Genomic DNA, 12,344 nt, shown 5'->3' on the forward strand with positions numbered 1-12,344 from the left:
TCACAGCTAACATAGTTCCAGTACACCCTAGGAAGAGGGCAACTATCAGCTGCAAGTAAAGTTTGGATCTATTTTTCCTGTGCTTTGATACACACATTGAGTACAATAAAATCTTAAAAACAAACCCCCTACACACTGAGAATGTGATAAATAACTACGCTTTCATCTAAAATAGCACTGGAAAATTATCAAACTCTGAACTCATAATGATGACTTTTCATCTGATTTGAAAAGCAAAAAAAGTAAAAAAAAGAAAAGTTCTATTAAGCTGGTTTGAGTGAATGTGCTTCTAAGATGAGTGTAATGTGACTCCTTTATCAGTAGTGCCACTGAGAAAGCCTGCTGCATAATACAGCTGCTTGTTCTGGTTATTAATTGCTATGTCTAATAGTTATTTCCTTGCAACAAATGCAAAACTTAACTTTTAAAATCTTGGCTTATGCCTGGAGATCTATCTTGTCTTTTAATTGTGTCTTAAGTGAGACTGCCTGTAAAACATCTTATGAACAGCACAGGCAATCATTTCCTTCACAGTCCTAACAAAAAAGAAAAGCTGCAAGTGGAATAGCTTGCCTTTAGGGAAATACTAAGAGTTTATAATATGCCCATACAGCGCATTCATGGATTTTCATAAAGCACTTCAAATACTTTCCACGTTGTAAAACAGGAACTATCACCGCAGATGAAAGCTGGCAAAAAAAAAAAAAAAAAAAAAAAATAGTAGCAAAAACACCATAGCAAGAAAAGGAAAAAATGGTGCCTGCTTCTGAATTCCTGAACATTTGATTTCTCCAGTATAATAATAATCAAACAATCACAGTAATTTCCTTGTTTACTGTGCTTCAGTGGCAGCTGAGGGTGCACTTGTGTTCACATTCACTCTTCTCCTCCCTTTCCTTCTCCACCTCCCCATCTGCTGCCGGGAGCCATGAAGATTCAGGTGACTGAAACATTTCAGAGAAAAAGTTAATTAGCCAGCATGCTGCGCACCAGAGCCTTTCAAACTGCTGCCAAGTGGAAACCTTCCAGCCGGCTCCTGAGGGCTTTCCCAACTCACCACTCCTGCAAGGGTGTATGCAATCCACTGCAAGGGAGACTGTACAGCAGGGTGCATACAAGAGGTTCATCAACATCTCTCAACCTGCTGACAATGCACTTCTTGTAGAGACAGCGACGGCTGCTCAGCATGGTAGTGGTACACACGTGCTCTCTGCTTATACCAACAGGCTATGCTGCAGGGACACAAGCAGCTCTGGGCTGTATTATACTATGTTCTGGGGAAATTACACAGTAAACTCAAGACTGAGTGGTAAACATCAAGCCTGAAGAGAGATATGTTCTGAAGCCCTGTCTACAGCCAAAACAAAGTCCCAAGGCTAGCTGCACATAAACATTTGATTGCGTTGCCCTGCAAAGATGGCATGTAACAAGTACTTAGCTCACTGTGGTCTGTGTTACGCTACACTGTCAATTCCCTTTCTCAGTTCTTCATGTAGCTGTTCATAATTACAAAGAGTAATGTTACTAGCTTGATGTGACAGTTGTGAAGCACTTGGGGCTAGATTGTGAACTTAGTCACACAGACGAGGAGTTCCTTGCACAAATGGCTTTGCTTGAGTGTGACTTGCTTAATAAATGAATCATCTATCATTGCTGCCTACTCAAGCTTAAACCTTTCAGTTCTGCTGTTACTTCCATCATTTGCACATCCTCTCCTTGTGATGGTGCTGACTGACAAGGTGTTTGGGAAAGTGTGGAGGCCTTCAGTGCCAGATCAGAAGCAAAGAACAGCTGATGATGCCCACAGCATAATCCTAAAGCCACTGTGCCTGAATTTGCTCTCACTTATTAGAAAACCCCTTCTGGGTGCCTACTGTTATGATGGTGGGTGTATCCAAATGACCTCGCTCTGTTCCTTGGCACTCTGAAATGCTGAGCATCAGGTAAGACTGTGTCCTGAGATGTCCAGGTGCATCTTTCTCCCTGTAATTCTCAATACCAAGGAGCAAAAAGGGCTTGCACTATGTATACCCACACCAAGACCTCACATCCTTCGTAAGTAGCTCCTCCAGCAGCAATAAAGTGCTATCTACCTTTGATTAATCTCTACTCTGCACTAACCTTCTGGGAAGCATTGATCAAGACAACCCTGACTCACACAAGCTGTTTCACTCTGTACTTGGGTGACCCTAGCTCTTTCTACAGTGCCTTCACACAGAATTCAGTTCTCTTGGTTTTACACTTCTGGAATCAGAAAGAAAATCAACAAATAGAAGGGCACTTCTTCCCTTCTTTCTCTTCTCCATTTATTTTCTTCTTCTCTCTCCCTGCATTACTGACATTTATGTTTCTAATTTTCTTGCTTCCTTGTTTCATTTTCTTCACTCTCTCTGCGCTGTTGCAGCTATTCAGAATAAACTCTGCAATGCATAGCTATTAGTACCACGGTGGGATTCAGTGTCCTTCCTTGTTCAAAGTGAAAAGATGATCCTTTCCTTCTTTAAAAGCCCCTCAGTAAGATCTTCAGAGACACAGATTTATAGCCAAAAGACAAATTTAGATTGTTTAAAAATAAATTCTGCTTTTTTACAGTTTTCTGCTAATTACAGTAGATCTAGAAATTCTAGCTGTGATAGCATGGATGTCTTTCACATTTTAAAAACATAGATACATTTATGAGACCTTTAAGGTCATCAAGTCCAAATATTACTTCAACACTACTGATTCCACCACTAAAATACGTCCCTAAGCACCACATCCTCTTGTCTTTGTTCTAGGGCTTGACAACCGCTTCAAGAAAGAAATTTTCCACAATATCCAATATAAGCCTCTTCCAGCACAACTTGAGGCTATTTCCTGTTGTCCTATTGCTTGTTACTTGGGAGAAGAGACTGACCTCCTCCTTGGTACAATGCCTTTTAAGTAGTTGTAGAAGAGCAGTAAGGTCTCCCTTGAGTCTCCTTTTCTCCAGGCTGAACAAGCTCATTTCCCTCAGCCCCAAACAGAATATGAGATAAACATTTTATTTGATAGCTTAAAAGTGTAACTAAATCCAGCATAGCCTCAAGTTCTAATACTCTACATTTTCAATATTTCATGGGCTTAAGTAGTAACTCATTAAATACACCCTAGCTGAGACCATCTATAAGGAGCCTTTGAGTTAAGTTGTGAGCATTGACTCAAAAAATGCCCAGCATGACAAGGTACTTTGTTTTCTAATTTCCACAGCTGTGCTTCCATTTTAGTGGAAAGATGGCATGCTTTCTTTGACCTTAGTGGACAGATTCTTGGGCAAAGTTAAACCTATCACCCCAACATGTATTTCTAAAGAGTGTTTTTTCTTTGGTAATAATCTGTTTGGCACCATGTAGTATCTGCTAGCAAATCGTCTTTGTGTTTGTCTTTTCTAGCCAAATTTTACTTGTTACGTAGTGGACAAAAGCCAGGTATTCCTTGGGATTCTTCTGATAATGCATTTCATTCAGTAAAGTAATAACAATTTAACCCTGCCATAGTATAATGGCTCATTACTAACATGAGTTTGTGCAGTGAATCGTGAGACTTCAATGCTATGAAGTGAAGAAGACATTATTTTGTGAACACCAAAAACAGCAAGAAAACACAAAAGAAGATATCACATATGGTATTGAAATTGACATCAACTCTGCTTTTTCTCCACCAGAGAGGCAGCAAGGGATGAGGATTGAGAAAAATATTGTCACTAGCCAGGTATTTTCTCCAGAGCCTAGTATGGTATCATAAGTACAGCAAGGAAAGGAGACTAACATGCAAATGCACATCAAACTACAAGGCAACTATCTTTGCTTTTGAGTTTTCATACCAATTCCATACAGGCACTTGTCTTCCATTTATGTAGGAAATGTCCACAGGTAGAGTATTAGACTACAGGCACCACCTTACCTCCACCCCTTTTCCAAACATTAACTCTTCACCACATTTTTCAAATGGAATTGATGTAGCTGAAAACACAACAGAATTTGTAATGCTGACTAAGTGATTTGACACAGTTTGACAGAACTGGATGTATTTCAAGAACAAAGTGATCATTGGCATAATTTTATCTAAGGATTCCCAGAGTCAGATACCTTAAATAATTATAGGCTCAGTGCGCATTCTAAATCTGGGCAGCAACTCCTTGCTCTATTTGAGATAGATTGCTCACCCTTGACTTGAAGCCACTCAAAGAATCTCTGGTCTACGTTATTTCAAATAATGCCGCACTATCCAGTTTCAAGCTTTGAAATAAGCAGACAGTAGACCTGTGACATGTGAAACATTTCCCTAAAATAACTAGCAGGAAGACAAAAACATACAAAAAACTATGGATGACAACTAAAGCTGTGAATGGCTGTTGTGCAAACCAAGCCTCCCAACTCGCATTCTAAGTATTATTTAAAAAAGGACACTTTTATGCTATCTAAGATAAGTGTTGAATAAACTTAAACCTGAAAAAAAAAAAAGACGTGTAAGATTCCTCTAAGATTTGGGGTTTTAGAAATATTAGGTATTTAGAAATACTAAATAATGTTCTGGCATTACAAACAATTACCAAGTCTTGAATTAATATGCTTGAAAACACGTTTTCGCCTCAAAAATACGCTCCTTCATAAGCCATGAAACACCTGGTAAAATACAAATTCTCGTACCTTCAAATGCCAAAATGCCATATATATTTACCATTTATCATGCTAAAATCATGCCTGCAAGACCCCTTAATTTCAAAAGCCCAGTGGCAAGATAGCAAATCCAGTGGGTTTGTGAGAAGCCTTCTTCCAAAGGAGAGAGGCTGGAGATAGTACTGAGAGGTGCTATTTGGCAAAGCTGAGGCACAGAGAGCTGGGGCTCTTTAGTCTGGAAAAGAGAAGACTCAGAGGAAATCTTACAAATGCTTATCAGCATCTAAAGGCTGGAGGTCACGAGGAAGGGGATGGGCACTGTACAGAGATGCCCAGTGATAAGATAAAGGGCACTGGGTATAAGTTAGAATACCGAAGGATTCACTTAAACATGAGGGGAACTTCATCCCAGCAGAGTTCTAGCTTCTTCTGTCTCAATGGGTTGCTAAAACTAAAGATCTAGAGGAGAGAAGTGAAAGCAAAAATATTGTATCCAGTTCCCTTCATTCTGAAAAAAAGGATTTTTGTTTGGTTGGGTGTAGGGTTTTTTGTTTTGTTTTGTTTCCATGATGCATTGAATTCTTCCACTGTAACATGAATAAAGAGACAGGGCTTTTTTTTTTTTTTTTCCTTTTCATTGCACCATGCTTCTGAGTATATGAAACTTGCTGACAGAAAAACTATCCTTAAAGAAGTCCCCATGGGTAGCTAGGCTGCAATGTTCTGTTTTACATGACTGGATGCCTTCAGTGGTGTTTTAAATAGTAATGACTATGACAGTTTAGGGGACAAGGATGACTTCTTGTATTATCAAGCATGCAACACACAGAGAAGGCAGAGCCTGAGCATCAAACAAGATGAAAAATCACAAAATACAGAAGGTGCAAATACAACTCCCATATGTTATGTCAACATCTCTTTCGCAAAACTTGAGCTTCCTGACCACAGACTAGAATATAAACAAGGACTCCTTTTCCTTCAACACACATCATTTATCAACTTGAAGGTAAGGTAGTCTGGCTTCAGCAGACAACATAAGTGAACTATAAGAACTATGGTACTCTCAGAGCTGACAATGTTTAGTGCAGTGCAGGAACGAAGGTGAAAAACATTCTCAAAGTAGTAAACTGAGGACCATGTATAATACTGGGCAAAGCATGTAAGAGACAGAAGATGGGCTGAGTCAGGAAATATTGCATAATTGTTCTTTCACAAAGGACTGTTACAATGAGGAGACCTCTTGCATGACTCTAGGACCACAGAGCTGCCAGCAAAACATCATTTATGGCTCTGAAATCTGTGTTTAAAACAATTAGCGTGCCAGTATATAGAGCAAAACTGTTACACAAAGCTTTTTTACATTAGCTGTCAATCTGAAAGGACTCTCACTTCACAGCATATCAGTGTCTTAAATCGTGCAAGTTTTTAATCTTACTGCAAGCAAAAGTGCAGAGACCTTTAGGTGAATAAGAAGCAGCTGAACATGTTTGTACATCTTCTTAATTTCCATCCTTCTTTCCCTCAAAGAACCCCTCATAAATCCTCTTGAAGTGCACAAAAGTTATGTGCCATACTATTTATGCAGAGAGAGGTGAGGAAGGTTGGAGATCTCAAGGAAGAGTGAACACGTATTCCTCATATACACAATAACTAGTATAAACTTCAACATTTGGACTAAATGAGATTAGTGATGACAGTCTGCACTACCAGAGCCTGCAGCTAAGGATGCTTTTTGCAGTCTCTCTTGGAAAATGAGATTAAAAAAAAATAATTTTTTTTTTTGGCTGATCAAACCCAGTTTTCTGCAAAAATGCAGCTCTGGCTCAGAGGAAGAGATAAGTGTCTTTGGGCATTTAGTTGGATGGAAGCTTTTCCACATCTCCATTTCCTTGCTGTAATTTCTGGCTGTTCTCATTGGTGCTTGGCATAGCCAGCATCTTGCAGGTCAGTGTGATTTGTGAGGATACCAAACATGCAGTGGTATTCCTGGTTATTTCCAAAAGGGAATGCCCACATCAAGGGTGGTTTGATATATATGAACTACAAGGCTGTTTTCAACAGACACCTTAATTTCTTTAAAAACAAATCCAAAAAAAGAAAAAAAAAGAAAAAGGAAAAAAGGAAAAGAAAAAAGGGAAAGGGAAAGGAAAAGGAAAAGGAAAAGGAAAAGGGGGGAAAAAAGAAGAAAAAAGAAGAAAAAGAAAACAAAAGAGAAAAAGGAAAATAATTTTTTTTAAAAAAAGAAAAATTAAAAAAAAAAAAGTTAATGGTCAGTTTCTTTACATAGCATCTGTTCAGAGCCTGAGCATGCTACTTTACCAGGAAATGCACTCTTTAACTCTGACTTGATTCATTTATTCTTATGACCCTCTCGGAAGTCATAGTGATAATCAGCAATGCTGCAATTCTAGTTCCTCAGGAAACCAGATAAAACACGGACTGGCTACACAGAGAGTGATGATTCAGATTTACTTCATGTTGTTTTGTTGCTCTGAGAAGATTCCTTTTCACATTAAAAGATAATCACAGCTACTGATTTATCTGAAACACACTGAAAATACTCCCTAAGTTCTGAAGTTCAGAAAATGCTGCTGAAAACATGATGTTTCTGATAGTATCACCTATAAATTAGATATTATGGACTGTTCTTCCTACACTCCTGGCTCTGACCTGTAGCACTAGATAAGATATCACTATATCTGTAGTCCACATCCCCTGGATCTTTTTCCTGTTCCACCCCTGGAAAAATTATGTTAGCAATCTTGGAATGAAAATTAAAGTGTGCTTCTTCATACAAACAACCCCTGCTGCTCTAGCAGGGGGGTTAGACTCAATGACTTGTTTGGGTGCCTTCCAACCCCTGATATCCTGTGATCACCTGTGAACATGACAAGCCTTGCCTCAGTGGCATCAGTGCTCATGAGCTGCTGTCTGCAAAATAACGAGGTGTTAAAGCTTCAGTGCACTTGTGTTATTAGCAATGAAATCCAGTGTTTTTAGGATTTCTGCATGACGGTGTTCAATTGTTACTTTTGTTTACCCAGAGTATGAAAATTGACTAAAGCAACAGTAAACTAGGAAAAGTAAATAGTTTTTCAGGTCACAACAGAATCTAGATTTACTGTCAGCTTACATTAGTCATTAAATCACATATGTAAATAAAAATTAAATGAGCAGATGCACCTTGAAAACGTGTCTGCATTTTGTCACACACAATGCTGAACCTCCAGCAAAAGCTATTACTTCTATGAAAATTAATCCTGTACTACACTTTCGTCATGGCTATTGTCTTGTGATTGTTAATGCCATGGGGAAAAGACTGTTTTGTTTTCTTTTTTTTTTCTTTTTTTAAATTTATTTTTTTGTTATTTCAGGAGAGTACAATTTAATGAGAGACTTTCAAAGATAAACAACCACAACAGTTTCAAAAACACTCTAGCTAGACATCTCAGTGTAGCTGCCCAGTTGTGACACTGTGGATTTCCTCTCCATGTTACATGTTTGAAGTAAATTATCAAATGTCACTGGGGCAGTAGCTGGCATCACTGAAATGTATTTCAATTCTGGATTTCTGGTTTCCTTTTTCATTTTAAGTATTGCTTTTTGCCATGTTAGGGAAGTTTTATTCAAAGACTATAGTATTTTTCAATCACAATGACCATCACTATAAACTTCTGTATGCAGTAATAAGTTAACATTCAGCATCAGAAGTAATAGTGTGTGTACATTCCTGCTCTAGCATCATACAGAAGAAGAGACCTTGTTAAACATTACTACCTTAAAACCATCCTAACAAAAAATCTGATTGCAGAGAAGCAGCTTGAGACAGTACCCAATGAACACTGAGTTGTTAGCACGTTTGCTGTGCTACTCAGACAGCAGACAGCAGGAAATGACCTTCAAGGGCAAGAAGTTTTGAGCTTGCTTCTGTTCCTGCTAAAGCTAGAACGCTAATGCTAGGCAGCCTCCCTAAGGTGTGTTGTGGTGTTTTGGGGAGAGGAAGAATTGCTCTGCCAAAGCATCAGTGGAAAGGGTGATCTCAGGGAGGCTGTTGCTTCACATTTCAGAAGCAAGGTTAGATCTCAGTCATCCTGACTTTTCTTCTTGGAAAAACTTCATGCTGGGCCTATCAGAAAAATCTGCCTGACCTACAAAGTTGTCATTTACACTTCTCTAAAATTGCCAGGCGGTAGATGCAGCCAGTCAGTAGCTCCAGGGCTATTAGGCCAAGGAGGTGGGAGGTCCATAGTAAGTCCATTTCATGGCAGTGCTGGCACCGCACTGCAAGTGACACGAAACCCTTGCCTGGAGCAGGTGGTAAGACACAAGAGGCTTCTGGGGCCAACATATCTGGAGTTCCTCAGGTCAAAGATGATACTGGCAATCCTGTAACTCTGTGACGTGTGTGAGGCAAGTCTGGTGGAGCACTGCCTCCAGAGTTAGCCTTAAAATGGGATTTATTATGTGAAAGTACAAAAGAAGAATGTTCAGAGAGATGTCAGGTCCTACAAGTCAAGCTTGAGAGACAGATACATTTTTATTAACTGCTGGCCTTTGAAATAGACCAAGATTGGTTTTAAACCCACAGAACCTTGAAAAGTGAGTGTTTTTAGCTCAGGTGAAAAAGAAAACTCTATTCAGCACAGGTTCAATGTCAAGCATTGGTGTCACTGAAGACAATGACACTTAAATGTCTGCTTTAGAACAAAGTCCTGATTTGGACAGATTGATCTATTTGGCTCTGCCCTGAGAATAACGTGAAAAACAAAGAAGAAGCTTAGAAGCCTGTGGAAAAGAGCAATGACTCTAACTCTTCACTATATGCATTTAACACATCTTGTGTCCTCAGGCAGCTTTGAATAAACTAGACCCATCTAGCATGGATTAGAAAATAATTCTTATTTTAATACATAGAGCAAGGTGACAGTGGGCTCAGGATCTGGTCTTTCAAGAGCTTTAGGTGTTGACTTCGATACAACTGAAAATGTAACAGAAATGCTGGTAGAAGTAAGGGCAAACCTGGATGCTATTGGCACCAAATATATATCAATAACAGTGTTCAGTGACACTTATTAACCTTGAATTTCTGCATCAGTCTACAGAAACCTGAGTTGTGTGGGCTTTGCTGAGGCAGAGAGAACTAGCTGAGTTCAGTCTGGCATATAGCACTCACACCTTCAATTACAGACTAGGAGCTGCCTAGCAGAGACTTTCTTTCCAATGTTTTCTGTCACAATCTAACACCCCCCCCCCAAAAAAAAACCAAACCTAACATAGAAGTCTAACAGTGATCAAGGATGGAGTTTCTACTTCCTTATGCAAAGGAAATTCTGTTAGTCATATTTTTTTTCTGATTACATTATCAGCACAAAGTTTAGCTCCTCTTATATAAACCAACTTACTTCTGACTAAATGGCAGCTTCTGCCATTTCACTCATGACTTCTCTTGTATGTGCCACACAGAATACACCATTTTCTGTCTCTTTTGCTGCATGCTGATTATTGGCATACAACATATATTTGCAAAACATTGAAGTATCATTTTTCCCCCAGTGTGTAACACTAATTTGCCATCTCTGTATGACAGAAAGTTCAGCTCTCCCTTGGATACTAATGCTATTCGTGCCTACAACAGCCAAACACACTGAATTTCGTTGATATTATTTTAGCTAGGCAAACAGACACAAAGCTTGCATTCCATTACTTTAGCTAGGCAATTAGATGTAGGAAAATTCTTGTCCAGCAATGATGTATGAACTATGAGCAAAGAAAATTCTAATGCTTTCAATAGCTAAAGATAAAGTCAAGTTACAGTGAACAACCTCTCTCCATAATGTCATCTGGTGAACAGCTACCATGCCCACACACAGCACACAGCATTCTGGGTCAGTAATAAGTTTTTTTTTCTTGTGTGGCTTTTCTCTGTGTGTGTGTGTTTTTTTTTCTTTTTCCCGTTAAGAACCTTCTTATAGTCCGTGAAGGAGTACTCGTCGAAAAGCCAAGCTAAAGACCTCCCGAAGCTCAGATTCTCACCAGTGCGAGGACCCTCTTTTCTCCGCTCAACTCTCTACAACTTAATGCGTCGTACAACTCCAGACTCGTAACTTAGCTTTGCCACAGAGCTCTGCCTTTCCACAGAGACCATGCTCATCCCTTCCTACCCCTGCGCTGATAAGAACAAGGGAGAGGATGTAAGAGTAATGAAAGATCAGAAATAAGAATTTCGGCGGCCCTCTGAGACAGGGTGCTTCTCTCCGGGCAGGACTTGGGCAGGGTCCCTCCCTATTCCAACTTCTGTCCGACTCCCACAGCCGTGCCCAGCCGGGAGCCTGCCGGACCCCGACCCTTTCCCGCACGATACCCGAAGGCTGCGGGGCCACTGCCGCCGGCGTTGATGGCACTGCCCCTTGTCTCCCGCCCCTTGTCTCCCACCCCTACAGCCCCGCCTGAGCCTTACCGGGCTCCGCCGGGGGAACTCGCCCAGGACGATGCTGACCACGGGGATGCGCAGCGCCGCCGAGATGAAGTCCAGCTCCAGCATCTCCCCGCGGCTCTGTGGGAAGGCGAGGATGGCGGAGACCCCCTGCACCACCACGGTATGGCAGAGGCTCTGCAGGAAGGAGACAGGGTCGTTGCTCCAGGAGGCGCTGGGGGAAGAGAAGGGGAAGAGGGGCAGGTCGCCCAGCCCCGCCTCGATCGCCATCACCACCTCCAGGGACAGGTTGTAGGGCAGCAGCCCAACCATGCTGTTGAGATTCGCTACAGCCAGCAGCAGCGCGTCCCGCGGCGAGGGCGAGGGGGGCGGCTGCCGCTCCACAGCAGCCTCCGGTCGCCGGCCCCGCGGCCCCGCCGCGCTGCCCCCCTCGAGGCTGCTGCCCGCTCGCCGTCCGTTCGCAAGCTCTCCGGGCCAAGTGGCGGCGCGGGGCTGCAGGTGGGTGGCCCCCACCCTGACGGTGTGCCCGATGCGCCGCAGGATCTGGCAGGGCTGCGGGTGGGACGCGGAGCCGGGTACCGCCGCCAGCACCAGGGCACAGGGCGGCAACAGCAGCAGGCACGCCCGCCCAAGGAGCCCGCGCACCCCCGGCCGACACATGGCCGGGAGCCGCCCGCTGCCGCCACCACCTCCCCCGGCCCCGCCACCCGCCTCAGCCGCCCCGCGGGCGGCCGGCAGCGGCATCAGCCGCGGCGGGCGACCCCCGCGCAGAGCCGCCCCCTCCACCGCCCATCGGGCCGCCGCTGCCGCTCCCACGCCCCGGGGATGGAGGGTGGGTGGGGGAGGCTCGGCCCCCGGCCCGCCCCCCTAGGACCCTCCGGGGTTGGAGAGGCCCGGCCCCGGGGCGGCACCCCGCACCGCCCCCCGCAGTCGCCGGCCAGGCTGCCCTGTGCTTGGTGTGCCCAGCCGCCCTGCGCGGAGCGAGGGGGTGTCCTGCGAAACTGCGGTGCCCAGATTTCGTCCGCAGCGCCTGCTGCACCGCACTCCCGTTCCTAGCTCCGCTCCCGTCCGCAGCCCCCGGCCCGGCTCCCGTGCAAGGCTTCCCTTTTTCAGCCCAGCTACCCTCCGCAGCCCTCCGTGCGCTGCTCTCTGCCCGGCTCCGGAGACGAGAAAAGTTGCCGTGCGGCCGCGGTGGGGGCCGGCGGCGGGGCTGCAGGCGGTCGCTGGGCTGCGCTGCGCTCCCACCGGGAGGGCCGGCGAGCGGCAACCCAGCG

General features: G+C 43.5%; 1 protein-coding gene across 2 annotated transcripts in view; it reads right to left on the reverse strand.

Moving 5' to 3' along the window:
- GRIN3A (glutamate ionotropic receptor NMDA type subunit 3A) overlaps positions 1–11,814 on the reverse strand; it is a 91,345-nt gene extending 79,531 nt beyond the window's left edge. Inside the window, exon 1 of one of the 2 annotated variants that reach the window (XM_064140608.1) lies at positions 11,095–11,814. In XM_064140608.1, coding sequence (XP_063996678.1) covers positions 11,095–11,814 — 720 coding nt within the window. The remainder of the gene's footprint in view (positions 1–11,094) is intronic. The other variant, XM_064140609.1, reaches the window with a different exon arrangement.
- Between the last annotated feature and the right edge of the window lie 530 nt (positions 11,815–12,344).

This window comes from Pogoniulus pusillus, chromosome Z (genome assembly GCF_015220805.1).
Source record: "Pogoniulus pusillus isolate bPogPus1 chromosome Z, bPogPus1.pri, whole genome shotgun sequence".
NCBI lineage: Eukaryota > Metazoa > Chordata > Aves > Piciformes > Lybiidae > Pogoniulus > Pogoniulus pusillus.